Source organism: Lycorma delicatula, chromosome 10 (assembly GCF_047948215.1).
Source record: "Lycorma delicatula isolate Av1 chromosome 10, ASM4794821v1, whole genome shotgun sequence".
In the NCBI taxonomy this organism is placed as follows: domain Eukaryota; kingdom Metazoa; phylum Arthropoda; class Insecta; order Hemiptera; family Fulgoridae; genus Lycorma; species Lycorma delicatula.
The window spans coordinates 29,828,782-29,848,864 of NC_134464.1; the positions used below are offsets into that span (position 1 = coordinate 29,828,782).

Genomic DNA, 20,083 nt, shown 5'->3' on the forward strand with positions numbered 1-20,083 from the left:
GATACAGTAAATGTATCAATTTTTAACAACACTGATGACAACGCTGGTGGCCGAATTCTATACTAATGAACTACGCGAGTCAAAAGTTGATGTATTTTGCTGTGAAATGAGACCTCAGCTGAATAAGTTATCAAAATAAATTTTTATATTTTTTTAAAGTTGTGAAGTTTTTTTGAATCACTCGGTACAGCCGTAGAAAAAAGATTTTTAGGATACGTGCATTTTAATATGTCGTTGAAGAAATAACTGAAGCTGGCTAATTGAAATTTTTTTGGTAATATTTTGTAACATATTCCGTAAGTTTTATTTTTTTTTATTTATCCCTGATATTGAATTTTTACATTTTTGAGTTTGAAAATTCTAATTTTTTCTTTCTTGAAAATTTACAAAACAATAGTCCCATTTTTCAACTTTCATTAAGTTTTCCACAAGTATATAAATAATCAGGTATTTTTTATATTTATTTAATTATATATCATAAAATTAGAAATAAATATTTTCTTAAAAATTTGAAAATCAAGGATTTATAATTTTAGTTGTTATTTTTTCAATAATAAGGAATTACCCAGTTCTTTTATATCTACCTAGTAATGATTGTTTGTTTGTCCAATTTATAATAATATTTTTTTTTAAATACCTGCAATTGTAAGAAAAATTAAATATAAATTATTTAGTATCTGAATAAATAATATTCTTAAGCACTAGACATAAAAAATTATTTAGTACACATTAAATATTACTATGCACCAATTTATTATTGTTTACAGAGTACTTTCACTAGAACTGAGGTATGCATGCAAAGTATGAATAGCCTCCTTTTGCTTCACTCCTCGTTATTATGTAATTTTGTTTTGATGCCTTTCTTTTTGTATACGTATATTATGTATTAAGTTAAAGTTATGGTGTGGGTTATTATGTTTTTTACTGTTACTCGACCCGTAGTAATTTCTCCTTCTTTTCCTGGTATTCCAGTCGTAGCTGGTAAGAATCTACCCCTCCTATCAATTACTTTTACCGAGGCCTTCTCTTTCCCTATGATTTTTACATGGTAGTTGTAACTAGTTATATTCTGTCGTTCGTAATTTGTATTACGATTAAGCGATTGAACATTGTGGTATATTAATTATTTTTATTTTCCAATAACTATTTTTTTTTTTATTTCTGCATTATTTTAATTTTAATTCAAACATATCGTTTCTTATTTTTTTATCTCCTGAATTGAGCACTGTATATAACCGTGACTGGACAGAACAGAACTTGACAAAAAAGAACATGAAAAAACAGAACATGAAGCAACAGAACATTGAAAAAACAGAACAGCGAAAGAACAGAACTATGAAAAAACAGAACAAGGAAAAAACAGAAAATATCATATTTACCTTTGTCTAATTTCGTTGATTAAAGAAAATACAGTATTTATTTTTTGACTATTGAAGGGAATAATTAGAGAAATACTTACTTATTCAAATAATCATAAATTAAATTTTCTAATGAAATTTATTTCGAATTCTTGACACAAAACATGTGTTTAAATAAACTAAAGAACATATAAGTAAAATTATATTACCTATTTATTTTTAAAATAAAGTAATTTATGTATTGATTTTGTATTTAATAATTAATATTTATCCCATAATGGAAGAACAGGGAAGAACAAATATCCATTAATTTATTTATTTTATCACTTTATTTCGTTTTTGTATAAATATTAAATTAATGGTCTCATGTCTTAAAAAGTAATCAGTAGTATCATTTCTCTGAATCTGATAAGTTATTTTATAAAAAACAATATTTCCATTAACTATATGATTTAAGTTTTTACTGAATCAAAATTGAAATATCGAACAGTAACTTTCATAATTTTTATTAAAGATTTAAGAAATGTACAATTATTATTATAATTTATTTATTATTATTTTTTTTTTGATAAACAAATGTACTTACTGAACATTTTTGCTACTTACTGGAACTATTTACTGAATTTTTTGTAATAATTCCTGATCTTTTGGTGATTATTTTTCGATTGTTTTATTATTATAACGCAAAGATCTAACCTAAAATATATAAATCTGAAGATGTGGCTAAACAATGCCGCGAAACGGCAGTAAATAACATAAATAAATAAATAAATGTGGGTTTTAATTATGCAGAATTTTTAATAGAATACGACGGTATAAAAATTGTAAAAATACCGTAAGTAGATTTTCTTTGGCCGGAGCTATTGTTGAATATTTTCGACGTTACTATACCTTTATTCAAATATTAATTAATCATTTTGTTCATTATCAACCGATTTTAATAAATGTAGGTTTTAATTATGCAGGATTGTTAATAGAATACGATGTATTAAACTTTTGAAAATGGCATAAGTAGATTTTCTTTGCCCGGGCTTATTGCTGACAATTGTCTATGGTATGATGACGAAATGAAAATTTAAAAATTCAAATTGAGAATCTGTGATGTGAAGTAATTTTTTCATTTCTTGGAAAAGCACATTAAAATCCGTGTAATGGAATTACACGGTAAGTGGAATTATTAATCCGTAATCTTTCTAATAGGATTTTAAGAAAGTTACCCGTATTTTATTATATTATTTTTTCAAAAACCAATCAAATATTTTAGTGCCTGTTAGTGTTTAAATTTTATAATTTTACTTACAGTTAAGTTTTTTTAACCTATAACATTCAGCAGGCCTCCGTGGCGCGAGTAGTAGCGTCTCGGCCTTTCATCCAGAGGTCCCGGGTTCGAATCTCGGTCAGGCATGGCATTCTCACACACGCTAAAAATCATTCATCTCATCCTCTGAAGTAATACCTAAAGGTGGATCCGGAGGTTAAACAAAAACTATAACATTCTACTATTATTTTGATGATTATAGGTAAAAGTGTTAAAATATTAAAATTAAATTTAAATTTATTACATAGTGTTTTTAGATTTAAAAGTAAACAGTCTATTTGTATTTATACTAAAACCAATTTTATCTCATTATTTCAACATTAGGTATGATTAAACAATGAAATTAATAATAAACATTTTTTTTCTTTCCCTATTCTGCGATTATGTCATAAAAATAAAATACATTATTTGTGTTCGTTATTTTGTTTAAACGTATGTTTTGTGTCAGGAATCCTAAATAAATTTCATTAGAAAATTTAATTATAATTATGTTATATAAATAAGTATTTCTCTAATTATTCCCTTCAATAATCAAAAAATAAATACTGTATTTTCTTTAATCAATTGAATTTAGACGAATGTAAATATGATATGTTCTGTTTTTTCATAGTTCTGGTTCTTTACTGTTCTGTTTTTTACATGCTCTATTTTGTCAAGTTCTGTTCTGTCATAAAACCGTATATAACACATTGTTTCACAACAGAAAATTGTAGCTTATTCTGTTGATATACACTATCTGTTCCAATCTTTCATTTGACTGTGACAAATGTAAAACGTGTGATACATCTGTTAGAGTAGTTTTCTCTAAAAGAAGTCATCACCATTCCTTTGGTGAAGATATTATCTTATGAGGTAAATATCATTTTCATTTCATTAGGGTTGTTAAATCGTTTACTTGATTTAATGAAGAAAACAACGAGAAATCGACTACTATAATCCCCATTTTTTCTAGTAAGTCTACCATAGAATGCTTGTTATTCTTAAAAATGTCTAATTCATTTCCGGTATGACTTTAACTCGTATCATACCATCTATAACCATTACATTAATAGAAATTAACGTACAATTTTTTATAATTACTGATTATGAATTAATGGTAGAGAGAGTGAAATAATTCACTGTTTCCTTTTTAAATCCAAATTCGAATTTAAGAAAAAAACACTCGTGGAAAATATTTTAAAAAGATAACAAAAAATATATTTTCTTTCAGTGTTGAAAGTTAAAAAAATGGGATTTTCTGTTATACTATAATTAAGTTGAATTTTTATTATTCAAAAATGTAACGAGAATCTTAGTATGACACAATGAAAGACATTTATGGAATATTATTTATATAGAACTTTCAAAAAAGGCAAAATGAATATTTTTGCAGAAGATCCTATATTAAGTTATACCAATTCTGGTGGAAAGATAAACTGAAAGTTATTGGTGAAACGAATGTACATTGCGATTATGAAATTTTAAATGAAATTCATAATTTCAGTGTATTAAATATAGTATTTCTCAATAAGACATGGGTCAATATAGAATTGTATGAACGATTGTTTTGTGAAATATATTTTAATCCAAATTACGGAAGCACAGATTAAAAACATATCCAGAAGCATAGATTCGATTCTAATCAAAATTTTATAATAATAAATTAAGAGTGATACTTAAGAAACAAAAAGATGGAATACGGACAGACTAAAAAAATCCGATGTGATGTTAAAATTTTAACTAAGGCATATCAAGGTAACAAGACAGTTCAAAAGGAAGTCAGTTCTTCCCATTAATAAAGAAAAATGGATTCTTATCCTTTCCTTATGTTCAAGTCTCTTAAATATGTGAATATTATAATTTCCATTAACATATTGTATTTTATAATTATAATATAGTATTAAAAATAATTTATCCTTATTCCAGGACTCGTCAGGATTTGTTGAAATAAATCGTTATTGCTGATATTAGTTCTGTATGAACTCTGTTAAATATAATTCTACTTGTCCAGTACTAGAATATGTTCCGTTTCTTCGCTAACTTTCTCGTTTTTTTTTTTTTTTTTTTTTTTTTTTTTTTTTTTTTTTAGTATATTGCTGTTTGTAGCTCGACAATAATATGTCTTGTTTAAAATACATGTTTTAGATTATCCTATCGGCTCACCATTTATAATTAGTAACGGTAATTATTTGTTTTATTTTATTAGTAACAGGAAACAAAGCTTCTGAACTACTATTGGCTACTTGAACTAGAAAACTTTATTTTATATTTCGGCAGTAACCATCGAGAATCTATTGCGAGGTAGACCTTGAACAAATATTATGTTAACTAAAAAAAAAATTAAAATTTTTTACTTGAGAGCAAAAAGTTTTGAGAAATTTAACGAATGTGAGTAAATAAATAAAATAATCGTCCAAGAGATCATTTAGAACCATTTTAAAAGTACCTTTAGTAACGTATTTAAATTCCCTTTATTCTGCGAGGAGGTCAGTGAAGAAGCGAATTTCTAGTGTGAATTAAGTTCGACGCGATTAAGGTGAAGTCACAAGTAATTCCAATGTGGAGAGTATATGAAAACAAGAAATGGTTCGGTGAGGTACTGTTAGACTATTTTAAAAGAGATAATTTACTAAAATTTCATTCATAAACTATTAGGGTAAAGCAAAGGTATTTGCAGTGAAAGAACTTTATACTTGTCTTATCTGTTACACTATTGTTGTTAGTGCACGACTAGTGTGGTTAAAATTGTTAAGACTAGCGGCCGTACTTTTGTCAATGGGAATGAATTCTGCTTTTTGATATTTAACTACTTGTGAAAAAATCCTGACGATTACTTTAAGATCTGTTTTGTATGAAATCACTGTTTATTATAATTATTATTGACATTTATTATTATTATTGTTTCCTATTGTCATTATTATTGAGATTGTGATTACTATTTTTATTATTTGTTTTTTTGTTATTGTTGTTTACTATTATTATTACAATTGTCACTATTATTATTGATTTGTATTGTTTTAATAGTTTTTTTAAACCAATAAATTGTATTTGAATAAACATTTTTAATTGTCAATCTCTCAATATATGATCGAGCCGCGAACACGTTACTATATATCTTTTATACATTGTGCTTGGTATATGTAACGTGTGACATCTAGCATTTATTATGTGATTAATATTTATTCCATGTTTAATGTCTTATTTTTAATGTTACCTAATATGCTTTTTACAACATTTTTATTACGCAAATCTTACTTGAAAATTTAAAAAAAAAAATTATTTTTCAATTTTTCTACGTTATGGTCTGGTTTTTGTTATTCTTAATTCTTGTATTATTATAATAATAATAATAATTATTATTATTATTATTATTATGCAACTGTCCAATTAATTTTAATTGTTAACCTGTTGAACTTGAATTTCTTTTCAAGTTTATCTTATATAATTTACAAAAAAATCAATTAAAATGATTTATAAAAATCTTTCCAACAGGATCATTAATTTCATACACTATATGGCAATGTATTTTTATTTTATACAGAAAATATTGTACAGTTAATATTAACTAATTTTTTATGATTTTGATTTATAAAAACAATATATTAACAAGTTATTCAAGTGAAAACAGGAGTTTATTTTTAAATTTAGCAAAAAATAACTATGTTAATTTGCCAATTAACAAAAAAAAAATTTTTTAGAAAATTTAATTGTGAGAGAATTAAAGTAAATAAATTCAATAAAAAACAAATATTACGTGATTTAGAAACCTGTGTTTAATTAAATAATTAATTTCGGTTATGAAAATATTATTTTAAATTGCTTGCACCGATCTAAGGAGTAAATTTTAGTTAAAAAGCAGAAATTAATGTTTTATTTTATCTTTAATTTTTAACTTTTAAACCAATTTATTCTGTTTTTTATTCTGTCTAAGGTTACACTTTTCCAAGAGGTAATTGAACCTTAAACCACTGCTTGCCGGTAATTGAATAATCTGTTTTTATATTACCAGCACAAGTATACGTAGAAAATAAAACATCCTTCTCGTAAGTGCTTGCAGCACTACAGTTATGTAGAATGTAAGTACTACCTTACCTTAATATTGCGTGCAGTTCGTGGATGAAGTATTACTTGTTTATCAGAAATTGTTGGAAAAATTATGTTAGTATATTAAGTTAAATTTTTCATTCATTTTTATCGTGAAACACACTGTATATATATATATATATATATATATGTGTGTGTGTGTATGTGTGTGTGTGTGTGTGTGTGTGTGTGTGTGTGTGTGTGTGTGTGAGTGTGTGTGTGTGTGTGTGTGTGTGTGTGTGTGTGTGTGTGTGTGTGTGTGTGTGTGTGTGTGTGTGTGTGTGTGTGAAATAAATTTAATTTTAATTAATTTTACAATAACAGTAAAAATAATAAATAATGATTGGCAAACAGATTAAGAAACTATATAAAACGAATATGTAATCATGTAATATGTGAAAAATGGTTTTAGAATAAGAGTAAAACATCTAAATATCCTCTGTCGGTTTATTTAATCCCAATAGATAAGGATAATCTATTTTAAAAATTTCTAAACTTCTTAAGCTGTCTACTCAACTACCCTTATCACGAGCTAATATACGCCTTGTATATTGGTTGAATACATAACAATTATCTCATTAAATACGAAGATGATAATTTTCTTTGAACAAAACAAAATGTAAGAGACGGAATAATCGTTTAGAGAGAGTTTCCTCATCAGTTCTAATTTGAGATTTTATATCTTCTTCAGTACATTTTTACAACTGAACTTTTTCTGTTCCACAAGGTATATTCATATTTTACTTTTCGAACTTTCTAAACTCATTTCTGTTTGAATGATTTTTCTGAGTTAGACTGAATTTTTTGCATTTCTGTTTTCATTCGTTTGATGTAACCTCGATGGGCTTTGTATTTTCAATTTTTATCAAAAATTTGTTAGTTCATTTTAAATTCATTCAACCTTGTAGAAATAAGACGTTTTCCAAGAAATAATTATATTATTTTACTACAATTTGTATCTTTTTTTTTGTCTTCAGTCATTTGACTGGTTGATGCAGCTCTCCAAGATTCCCTATCTAGTGCTAGTCGTTTCATTTCGGTATACCCCCTACATCCTACATTCCTAACAATTGTTTTACATATTCCAAACGTTCGTTGCCTGCCTACACAATTTTTCCTTCTACCTGTCCCTCCAATATTAAAGCGACTATTCCAGGATGCCTTAATATGTGGCCTATAAGTCTGTCTCTTCTTTTAACTATATTTTTCCAAATGCTTCTTTTTTCATCTATTTGCCGCAATACCTCTTCATTTGTCACTTTATCCACCCGTCTGATTTTTAACATTCTCCAATAGCACCACATTTCAAAAGCTTCTAATCTTTTCTTCTCAGATACTCCGATCGTCCAAGTTTCACTTCCATATAAAGCGACGCTCCAAACATACACTTTCAAAAATCTTTTCCTGACATTTAAATTAATTTTTGATGTAAACAAATTATATTTCTTACTGAAGGCTCGTTTAGGTTGTGCTAATTCGGCATTTTATATCACTCCTGCTTCGTCCATCTTTAGTAATTCTACTTCCCAAATAACAAAATTCTTCTACCTCCATAATCTTTTCTCCTCCTATTTTCACATTCAGTGGTCCATCTTTGTTATTTCTACTACATTTCATTACTTTCATTTTGTTCTTGTTTATTTTTATGCGGTAATTCTTGCGTAGGACTTCATCCATGCCATTAATTGTTTCTTCTAAATCCCTTTTACTCTCAGCTACAATTGCTATATCATCGGCAAATCCTAGCATTTTTATCTTTTCACCTTGTACTGTTACTCCGAATCTGTATCTAGTGTATTGATATTTTGATAAATTTCTTTATTTGATCTTAATGAAAAGTATTTGGCCCTTTTTATTTCCGTATATTTCTCTGAGGACTTCTTTTATATTTTTAATTTATTTTTTCTAAATAGTTAGAGTAAACTGTTTTCCTTTCATAAAAAAGGACAGGTTGAATTACTGTACTGCAGTGATTAATTTTGGCAACGATGGATAAATTTTTTGTTATAAAAAGTTTTAGTTAAAAATACCTCTTTCTCTCTTTTTCTGTTTTAGCCTTCGGAACCTTTTGTCTTTTCCATTAATGTTATTTATTTTTCCTAAATATTTAAAAGTTGTATTTGTTTTTACATTTCCAAATTTGGTACGGATTATTTGTTAATAACAATTTTTAATTTTTCCCATGATTTCTGTTTTAGTAAAAGAGATTTAAAAACAAGCCTGTTCAGCTATAATTATAAGGTTTTCTTCTGATCTGGTCATTAAAGCTAAATCATCAGCAAAAATTCTAAACATTCATATGTTTATCCAATATTGTTCCTTTGTTATTCTTCTCCCAAAATGTTTTCATGATTTTATCTGATATACAAATGAGAAGTGTGGGTAATGGACCATCTCTCCGTCTTAATCTGGTATTGATAGATTTTGAATGGTTTCTGATTTCTTCCCAGAATTTAATTTTGAAGGTTATATCAGTAACAACAGATTTTAAAAGATTAGCTGTTTTATAATTAATTCCATATTCTTCTAAACATATAATCAATTTTTTTTTGTCTATAGAGTTATATAATTTATTATTAACATTATAGAATAATTCTATAATTTCGAATCCCGATATTTGTGGTTTAATCCCGGTTAGATATGGAATTTTTTCACTGAAAAATTCCATCCATCCAGTGACTGTAATTAGGTGTCAACCTATTGTTACTGGAGAAAAATGTATATAATTAATTATACCTTATTTTTCATTTATTTATTTATTTTCTTATATATATTTTTTCTTCAATCCTTATTGGTGAAGGACGATTGTTTAGCAATCGAAATCACGATTTAGTTTTTTGATTTTGTGTAAAATTTTGTAAATGACTTTTGAGAGAAATATTTTTCCAAATTAAGTAAATAAATAGTGGCATCTGGATTTTCTGACAAAATTTTTTTTAACACAGATATTATGTATTAGCTGTATCCTCCGACGGGAAGTCTTATTCTTTAAGACTTTGGGGGTTGGCATCCCCTCGGCCCTAGCCTCTGCAGCTTTTCTTCCCTCTACATCCAGAGCTGCAGAACACTCCACATTATACACACACACTACACCAAGAACACTACACAAATTACAACATATACACTAACACAACTACACAACAACATCCTACACTGCTTTCTCTTATATATACATTCGGTTGTGTTACGACATCTTACGAAACGCATCCATAACCCAAGGTGGGAACTATCGTGCCGATGGGTAAACGGCTCTACGTAGTGAGTCTCGAACGATGTCCTCTGGGCACCAGGGCGAACCCAATTGTATTTAGCTCTAGCTCCAGTACGCGTGCGCTCTGCTGGAGTGGTCCGTTTTATCACCGGTACTCGTGGGACCAAAATTTCAGTCCCAAATACAAATACTATGATGATTGGTGGTCCATCTGAAAAAAACTACCAACCCTAGTCTTGTGAAGAGGCCTCGGTCAGCTTTGTCTGACGAGGATAAAAGTCCTATAGAAGAGAATTACAAATCATTAGACAAGAATTTCAAAAATATTCGATTCGTTGTCCTCTGAAATAATCAAGAAGGGGGCTCCCTCCAAAAGGTATCGCTTTTCTTGATAAATAAAGTTATAACAGGTGCAAGTGGTTCCCCGAAGAATATCAGAAAATTATGTGACGGATCGATTCTGATTGAAACATTCAGTGATGAGTAGAGTCGATTTATCTTACGTCTCCGTAATATGGGCAGTATAAATATAAGTGCGGAATGCCACAAAACCCTAAATACGTGTCGCGGGGTAATGTTTTGCCGAAATCTTATGGATGTAGATGTCGGTGAAATAGCTGATGAGCTTCGTTCCCAAGATGTTGTAGAAGTGAAGCGTATAATGAAAACGCAGAACGGAATGGAAGAATCAACACCTTCTCTTATACTGACTTTCAACCTTCCAGTCTCACCGGAAAATATAAAAATTGGTTATCTTTCAATTCGAGTACGACCTTTCATTCCCAACCCTCGACGATGTTTTAATTGCCAAGGGTATGGTCACACTACAACATCTTGCTCAAAAATAGAGGTCTGTGGTAGATGTGCCAAGGAAGGCCACAGAGATGCTAACTGCCAAGAACATGAAAAATGTGCTAATTGCAGTGGTTCGCATACTGCTCGCTCTCGAGATTGCCCAGTTTTTAAGAAAGCAAAGGCAATTCTCAGAATCTCTACGGAGCAGAAACTATTTTTTCCGGCGACACGCAGAGAATATAAAAAAAAAACTATTAACTCAAGGAACCTGGTTAAGCCAGACGTATCTTTTGCTACCGCTACATCAAAACAAGTTACTACAAATTTAAATAATCAGCCGTCCGGATCCTACAATGAGCTAAAAAACTTGTTCAGATGTTATCTGATCAAGTTGCATCCTATTTCCTGATCAAGTAACAGCCACTATTTCAGAAGTGACAAAGATGAACAAAAGTCTTCCGTTGCAGTTAGTGAATCCAACAGTGGGATCCGTATGAAAGTTCCTGTTTCCAAAGTTTTACCGGTACGGGCAGGAGTAATCACAGCTGACGGTAAGCCATCTAATAAGCTCCCTGTTAAGGGAACCCACGTAACCACCTCCTCTGGGATGTTATCTGCGGCATCCCATACTGCTAAATCTCCTCCTCCATCACCCCGTGTACTGGAAATATATGGTTGAAGAACCACCCGACCCCAGGGCATAGGAGTTCTTTAAAATAAAAAAATAAAAACCGAATCACATACAACCAATTTTTATAAATTTTCCTGAATTTATTTATCTATACTTATGAACATTATTTAATGGAACGTTAGAGGTCTTCGGTCTCGTATTGAAGATGCTAGAGTGTTGATGCGTTCACATGAACCATTAATAATGTGCTTCCAAGAAACTCATCAATTACAGCAAGATCTGTAACCCAGAGGCTATACATGTGAGAGATACGATTGTCTTGTAGATAGTTTAGAGAGTGCTGGTGTTGCTATTTTCATGCGGAATGAGGTGTCGGCTTCAAGGCTACCTCTAGCTACCCCCATTCCTGCTGTTGCTGTAAAAATCACAGTCCCGTTTAAATAGCATATTTGCAATTGTATCTCTCCCCGAACTCTGAGTTCAATGCTCTAGAAATATCAAATCTCCTCAAGCAAATTCCATTGCCGTCGTTAATAGTAAGAGACTGCAATGCCCACCATATTTCCTGGGGCTCACCTTTCTGCTCCGCTCGAGGAAATATGAGAAACAGAGTCAGACAAGACTTTAACCTTTGTCTTCTGAATGATGGTTCATACACATTTATGTCTTTGATACACATGTCAAACATCGACCTCTCCTTATGTTCACCGAATTTACTCCCTTGTCTTAATTGGTCTGCTTGTGATGAACTTCACGGCAGTGACCACAGGCCAATTATTATAAACAGTGGTGTCGACCGCAAAACGAATAAAAGGCCACGGAGATGGATTGTTGAAAAGACAGATTGGAATGTTACCATAAAGCTTTCCCATCACAGTATGACAATGGTGCAGATGCCCTTGACGAGCTTTCATCTCTTACATCTCTGATACTTGACAATGCTAATAGATATATCCTTCAAATATCGGGAAACCCAAGACGTCTTTCTGTTCCTTGGTGGAATGATGATTGCAGAAACGCTATTAGCAATTGACAACAGGCACTTCGAAAATTTAACCGCAGGCCTACAAATGAACACTTTTATACCATAAGGCTAGAGCGGTATGTCTTCGAGTATTCTTGGACGTCATGGAGGAAATACGTGAACACCATCTCACGCACTACTCCCACGTGTTCTGTGTGGAAGAAGATCCGTACAATTAGCTGATCACCAAAACAATCCATTCTCGGACTTATTCATGAAGAAGAACCCCTTACATCGCCTTCTGCACTGGCAAGTAACTTGGCAGATTCTTTCCGTTCGGTGTCTCTCACCTCATTATACAGTATTAAATTTCAGAGGTACAAAATACAGACGGAAGTTCTACTGTTCAACATTAGTGATTCCGTCGGTAAATTAAACGCTCTGTTTTCATTCAACGAGTTGTCACACGCACTAAAAAAACTCACGTGACACCTCCCCTGGACCTGAAAATTCCTCTCTATGATCTCGCACCTTCCAAATTCAGTGCTACAACAACTATTATATATTTACAGTGGTTTATTCGCTTCACAAGTTTTCCCTTCGGTCTGGTCAGAAGCCATTGTCAAACCGTGCTTAAACCTAGAAAAGACAAAGATAGCCCCTCAAGTTACCGCCCTACCTCATTAACAAGCGTCTTATGCAAAGTAATGGGAGAATGGTCAACCGCAGGCTTACATGGTATTTGGAGAGAAATGGCCTTTTATCTCCAGAGCAGTGTGGTTTCCGACAAGGTCGATCATCCATTGGCCATTTAGTGTCATTGGAAACTGCAATTCAGAACGATTTCCTGCTATGCCAGCGCCTCATTGCTATCTTCTTTGATATCACGAGGGCGTTCGACATGGCGTGACGACGTGGTATCCTAAATACTCTCAAAGAATAGGGAGTTAAGGGCAACATGCTGGCTTTTATCAGAGGTTTTTTAAATGACTGAACTTTCCCTATTCGTGTTGGAGATTCTCTATCGGGTAGTGTCACTTAGAGAATGGAGTCCCTCAAGAAAGTGTATTAAGTGCCACATTGTTCGCTATAGCCATCAACAGCACCCACCTGTTTCATGTTCGTTATTTTCTGATGTTTTGCCGTATGTATTACGTCCCGTTGAACAGCCACAGCAGAGAGACCACTACAGAACACAATATCTCACCTAGAAGCTTTGTCCAAGGTAACCGGCTTCACATTTTCACTAGAAAAAACAAAATGTGTAGTCTTTTCTGGCTTGCGGGTCCCATCTACTCCGCAAGTTTTTCTCAACGGAGACCAAATTTCTATCACTCTGATATCAAGTTTTTAGGTTTGATTTTTGACAACCGTCTTACGTGGGGTCAAACACATGAAAGAATTAAAAACAAAATGTTCCAAAATTTTAGATATGCTGCAAGTTCTTAGCAACACCAAATGGGGAGCCGATAGGTCATGTATGTTGCGATTTTATTACTGTTTAGTTCGTTCCCGATTAGATTACGGTTGTATCGCCTACTCTTCAGCACGTAATACCGCGCTAAAAATGTTAGATGTGCATCATGCTACAGGGGCTTTTAGATCAAGCCCTGCCACTAGCATACTTGTTGAGTGCGGTGAACCATCACTTTGGGATAGACGTGATCAACTTTCAGCATTGTACTTTGCCCGTCTTAAAGGGCAACCGAATCACCCGACTTTTACCGCAGTTCTTGCGAGTCCTGATTTACAAAGATATAAGGACCATCCACGATCCACTGCACCTATGGGTGTATGTATCCGGCGGTTATTACAGCTTTTAAACGTAGACATACCTGCTGTTTTTCCAATGTATCCCTGTTCGTTTTCACCCAGGAAAATTAGCCTTGTAACTTTTATTTTTGATCTCACCATATACAAGAAACAATGAACCGTCTTTCAGAAAAATTATCACCATATCCTTTCCAGAATAAACCCAGATGCATCTGTGTGTACTCAGATGGATCGAAACAGGATGATACCGTTGGATGCGCATTTATTGTTAATAGCAGAATCTATATGTTTGGTCTACCTAAGGTTACAAGTATATTTACTGCAGAACTGTACGCTATCAATAAGGCTTTAAATATCGTTAACCCAAAATATCGTTATATCCTTATTTGTAGCGACTCGTTTAGTGCACTCCAAGCTTTGGAAGATTTTTACTCTTGACATTCGTTGGTCATCGAAATTTATAACGCAATCGCCGAGAATTGAACCATTGGAACACACAAGTGAGTTTCTGCTGGATCTCTAGCAATGTAGGGATTTTGGGTAATGAACTCGCAGATTCTGCTGTTAGGGACGCATGTAGTCAACCTTCTTTTACCAATCGCGTTACGACATGTGATTTTAGCAATTGTGTAAAACACGCTCTTCGAACGAAGTGGCAAGGTGGCTGGACTGACACAGTAGATAATAAACTCCGATACATTAAAAACACTGTGTTGCCATGGGCTCGTCTTTTATAAAACTCCGTCGAGAGGAAGTAGTTCTTTGTCGATTGCGGTTAGGCCATACTAGTCACACACGGATGTCTAATATCAAAAGTAAATGCACCAACATCCGTACGATGCAACTGCCGCTTGATTGTGCGTCACATTCTTGTGGATTGTATTTGTTATGCGGCATTGCGTCGTAAATTTAAATTGTCCAGGAACATTTGTCAAATCCTGGGCAATGATAAGGAAGTTTTGGACCGAGTGTTTTTATATCACAGATGTATTAGTATTTTACATACCTTTTAATAGTATTATATGTATTTTTACTGTTATATGTTTGATTTTAAATTTTTATTTTCTTTTGTTATCCGATTTTACACTCCTCTCGGAATTCGTTATATTTATTTCATTTGTATTTGGTTTATATATATATATTGTTTTTATGTAGTTTTTTATCTGTGATGGTAGTGATATTTATTTTTTAGTAATATTAGTTTTAAGTTTTTTAGTGATATTTTTTGTTATTAGTTGTTAAGTTTTAGCTTTTTTTTTTTAACTAGGATTAGTTTTTTTTTTAAATTTCTAGTCTTCTCCTTATCCAAGTAGGAACTGTTTACATCCCTCTTGGATTTTTTTGAAACTCTCGTTATTTTACTTAAATTTTAAGTTTTTAGTTTTAAGCTTTCTTTAAATTTATATTTTACGGCTGTGATTTAGTTTTAAGTGTTTTTAAAAATATATTTTTCAGCTGTGATATTAGTTGTAGGTTTTTAATTTTTTTTTAGTTTTTAAGGCAGCTTTTTTTTAATTTTTTTTTTCATAATTATTCCGGGCGATGATAACGCCAAAGCGTTTTTCGCCCACCAATAAACACAAAAAAAATAAGCTAAATAATTTTTTCCTGTATATAAATATATATATATATATATATATAATATATATATATGTATGTATGTATGTATGTATGTATGTATATATATATACAGGAAGATTAAAGAAAAACAAACCAACATACTTGGCGTTTATAGACCTAGAAAAGGCATTCGATAACGTAACTGGAATAAAATGTTCAGCATTTTAAAACAATTAGGGTTCAAATACAGAGATAGAAGAACAATTGCTAACATGTACAGCAACCAAACAGCAACAGTAACAATCGAAGAACATAAGAAAGAAGCCGTAATAAGAAAGGGAGTACGACAAGGATGTTCCCTATCTCCGTTACTTTTTAATCTTTACATGGAACTAGCAGTTAATGATGTTAAAGAACAATTTAGATTCGGAGTAACAGTACAAGGTGAAAAGATAAAGATGCTACGATTTGCTGACGATATAGTAATTCTAGCCGAGAGTAAAAAGGATTTAGAAGAAACAATGAACGGCATAGATATGAAGTCCTACGCAAGAACTATCGCATGAAAATAAACAAGAACAAAACAAAAGTAATGAAATGTAGTAGAAATAACAAAGATGGACCACTGAATGTGAAAATAGGAGGAGAAAAGATTATGGAGGTAGAAGAATTTTGTTATTTGGGAAGTAGAATTACTAAAGATGGCCGAAGCAGGAGCGATATAAAATGCCGAATAGCACAAGCGAAACGAGCCTTCAGTATGAAATATAATTTGTTTACATCAAAAATTAATTTAAATGTCAGGAAAAGATTTTTGAAAGTGTATGTTTGGAGCGTCGCTTTATATGGAAGTGAAACTTGGACGATCGGAGTATCTGAGAAGAAAATATTAGAAGCTTTTGAAATGTGGTGCTATTGGAGAATGTTAAAAATCAGACGGGTGGATAAAGTGACAAATGAAGAGGTATTGCGGCAAATAGATGAAAAAAGAAGCATTTGGAAAAATATAGTTAAAAGAAGAGACAGACTTATAGGCCACATACTAAGGCATCCTGGAATAGTCGCTTTAATATTGGAAGGACAGGTAGAAGGAAAAAATTGTGTAGGCAGGCCACGTTTGGAATATGTAAAACAAATTGTTAGGGATGTAGGATGTAGAGGGTATACTGAAATGAAACGACTGGCACTAGATAGGGAATCTTGGAGAGCTGCATCAAACCAGTCAAATGACTGAAGACAAAAAAAAAATATATATATATATATATATATATATACAGGAAAAATTTATATATATATATATAAATTGAATTAATTGTATAGTGTATTATTAAAAAATCAATAGCGTAAAATAAAAGTTTTTAGAAATTATATGTTTTTATTGACATTGACTGGAATGTAAACAATAATATATTTACATAATATATATAATGTTATATAGTTCAGAATCATTATTTTGCTGATTCAGTTTTTCTTTTTCAATTTGCTGATCTAAGTTAATCATGTCTGTAGTGCTGTTTATGTGTGATTGTGTGAGTGTGAGCGCGCGCTTACTGTAATAAAATGTTCTTAAAATTACAATATTATAGATTCATTTATTTCATTCGGTGATGTATTATGATTAATTTATAAAATGGAAGAACCATTAGTTTAGTTAGTTGACTATTTATGTTTTATGATTATCAATCCATATTGATTTTGAAAAATAGAAAAAATTAAACTGGTGTTTTAAATATTATTTTGATTTCGATTTTAGGACGTTAAAATAATTTATTTTTCTTTAATTAATGGGTAATTTTCATGTATGTCATATCTAGTAATAAATAATTAAATTTCTAAGTTAATAATTAATTTTAAATTTATAACAGTCAATTATTGAAAATAAGTATGATTAAAAAAAAATTGAAGTGTTTATAAAGTTTGTAGCATGTAAGGTGACAAAAAAAAACTGAATTTTTGAAATACATAGTGGCAGCCATATACAGCTGGCAGTACTGTTTTATACAAAGGAAACAGGGTTGCCAATATGTGGGATTTTTTCCGAAAAACGGGATTTTCTAGTGGTTGCGATATTGGTTTGGGAATTCGAATTTTTGAAGGGATTTTTGCATTTAAAGAATTAAATTATTTATCTAAATATGATTTAATTTCAAATTACATTGACATAAGGAGTTCTTGATTTTTTCCGTAGTGGCAGCACTAAGTAGTGACTATAGTAGGTTTATGTTTGGTGGTGACAAGAACATAACACCATTTCTCCCCATCGTTCTACCAATGATGTTGCATTCCACTACTTCACTCTCTCTTTTTTTTTCTGTTCAGCTTCCGGAACCACCGTAAGGTATTAGTTCAGAGGACGATATGTATCAATGTAAATGAAGTATAGTCTTGCACAGTCTCAGGTCGACCATTCCTGAGAAGTGTGGTTAATTGAAACCCAACCACCAAAGAACACCGGTATCGGCGATCTAGTATTCTAATCCGTATAAAAGTGATTGCCTTTACTAGGATTTGAATCTTAGAACTATCGATTACACAATCGACTGATTTGCGATGACGAGTTAATCACTAGACCAGCCCGGTGGGCAGGTCCATGGGCTCCATGGGCAAACGTTTGTTCGCGTGATTGATATCCTCTTGTTTGGTTATATCGGATGGATTTGTTTCTACCTTGCGTGTCAGTGTTAGTTGGTACACTCAATTAAATATTCAGTTTTTAATTATTTTATTAATCAATGAATCACTTGATCGAAAACTATTTAAATTAATTCATTAATGTAATTTTATTTCATTATGGAGTAAAAAATTTTGAGTGGGATAAATTTGGGAATTATCATTTCTGTTGCGGAATTTCGGGATTTTGATGAGATCCAGATGGGACTTTTTGAGGTTTCTATTGGCAACCTTCCACTCGGACGTCATGGAGCAGTGGAACGGTCAGCAGCGTGCTTTCGCCATAAAATTGTTTTACAAAAACAACGGTAGTTTGGAAGGTGCACAGAGACAGTTTAAAATTTCCCGTTTTTTTTGTGTCACCTGTGTTTATTATTCATAGCACTGATATATATATATACATGTAAAATAGCTGTACAGATCTGTGTCATACTTTAGTTAATATAACAGATCTGTTAGAAACAAATTTAACAGAGTGTCGAGATTCTGACCGGATTTATGGAAAATCGTTTTTTTTTTACAAACCTATGTTTCATTAAGTTGTTTAGTGAATTTATGAAACTATAAATGTATTGTAATAGTACTGTTAAAACACGAAAATCTATGAAAAAAAGACATTTTGAATCTTTATCTAGAATAGGAAAAAGCAATTTTTTTCATGAAAAAAGTAGCCGCCATATTGAAACTGACCTTTGGAGGAATTAAAAAAAATTATCAAAAAATAGATAAAACCGGCCGGGTTAGTCTAGCTGTTAAACTTGTCATCGCAAAATCTGCTGATTTTCGAAGTCGAGAGTTCTATCGTTCGGGTTCTTGAAAAGGCAATTACTTTTATATGGATTTAAATACTAGGCTCTGGATACGATGTTCTTTGGTGGTGGGTTTCAATTAACCACAAACCTCAGGAGTGGTCGACCTGAGTTTGTTCCAAACTACACCTTTACCATTTACATTGCGTTCGTTTGCAGCTACGTCAGGACTGGCAAGCCGGTATCTGTGATTCTTATACACACATACCCACACCCGGCAATAGCTGGAAAACTGGTTGGAGAAAAACTCAAATGATAAATGAAACTTTTTTTTAAACTTTATCACACTAATTTTTTACTTCCTTGTACTTCGTACAAGGAAGTAAAAAATGTATCTCGCGTAACTCAAAAACGATTAGCCGGAGGATGTTGAAATTTTGGATTTAGAACTGTTGTGATATCTAGTTGTGAACCTCTTCTTTTGATTGCAATCGACTGAACCAAAACTATCCAATAAAGCCCAAACGTTTGGACTGTCTCTTAACTGTAGTAATAAGCCCTGTTTGAGAGCTTTATAACGATATATCATAAGTGGTACTTATTTTCATTGGTTCCAGAGTTATAGCGAAATAGAATTTTAATTAATGAAATATTTTGATCTTACAAGGGGAAGAAGGCACATCGGTTCAAATTTTATTTCATCTTCTTTTTTTAACCTTTCTTTTAATTTAAGTAAATTGATTTATAAATAATTAATAATTATTTATATTTATTGGACTAATCAATGTTAGATTTTGGCATCAAGTTTTCAAATTTTTCTTTTATTTCCATTAATATTCGACATAAAAGGCCCTTGTATCTTTTGCGCTTCAAGGCTTCATTCTTATTACGTGAAATGTTTTTGGAGAAAGGAAATACCTCCAAATAATTTTTAACTATAATTTTGTAATTTTTTATCTCTTTTTTCCAGTGAAATAAATGATTCAGTTTAT

General features: G+C 31.5%; 1 protein-coding gene across 1 annotated transcript; it reads left to right on the top strand.

The window, feature by feature from the left end:
• The first annotated feature begins 10,523 nt into the window (after positions 1–10,523).
• LOC142331697 (uncharacterized) lies at positions 10,524–11,153 on the top strand. The gene has a single exon (XM_075377730.1). It carries the CDS (start codon positions 10,524–10,526, stop codon positions 11,151–11,153), a length of 630 nt encoding a protein of 209 aa, XP_075233845.1.
• The last annotated feature ends 8,930 nt before the right edge of the window (positions 11,154–20,083 follow it).

Bases quoted from the DNA above. Each gene is read 5' to 3' on its own strand.
- LOC142331697 (XM_075377730.1), top strand. From the start codon at position 10,524: ATGTTTTGCCGAAATCTTATGGATGTAGATGTCGGTGAAATAGCTGAT.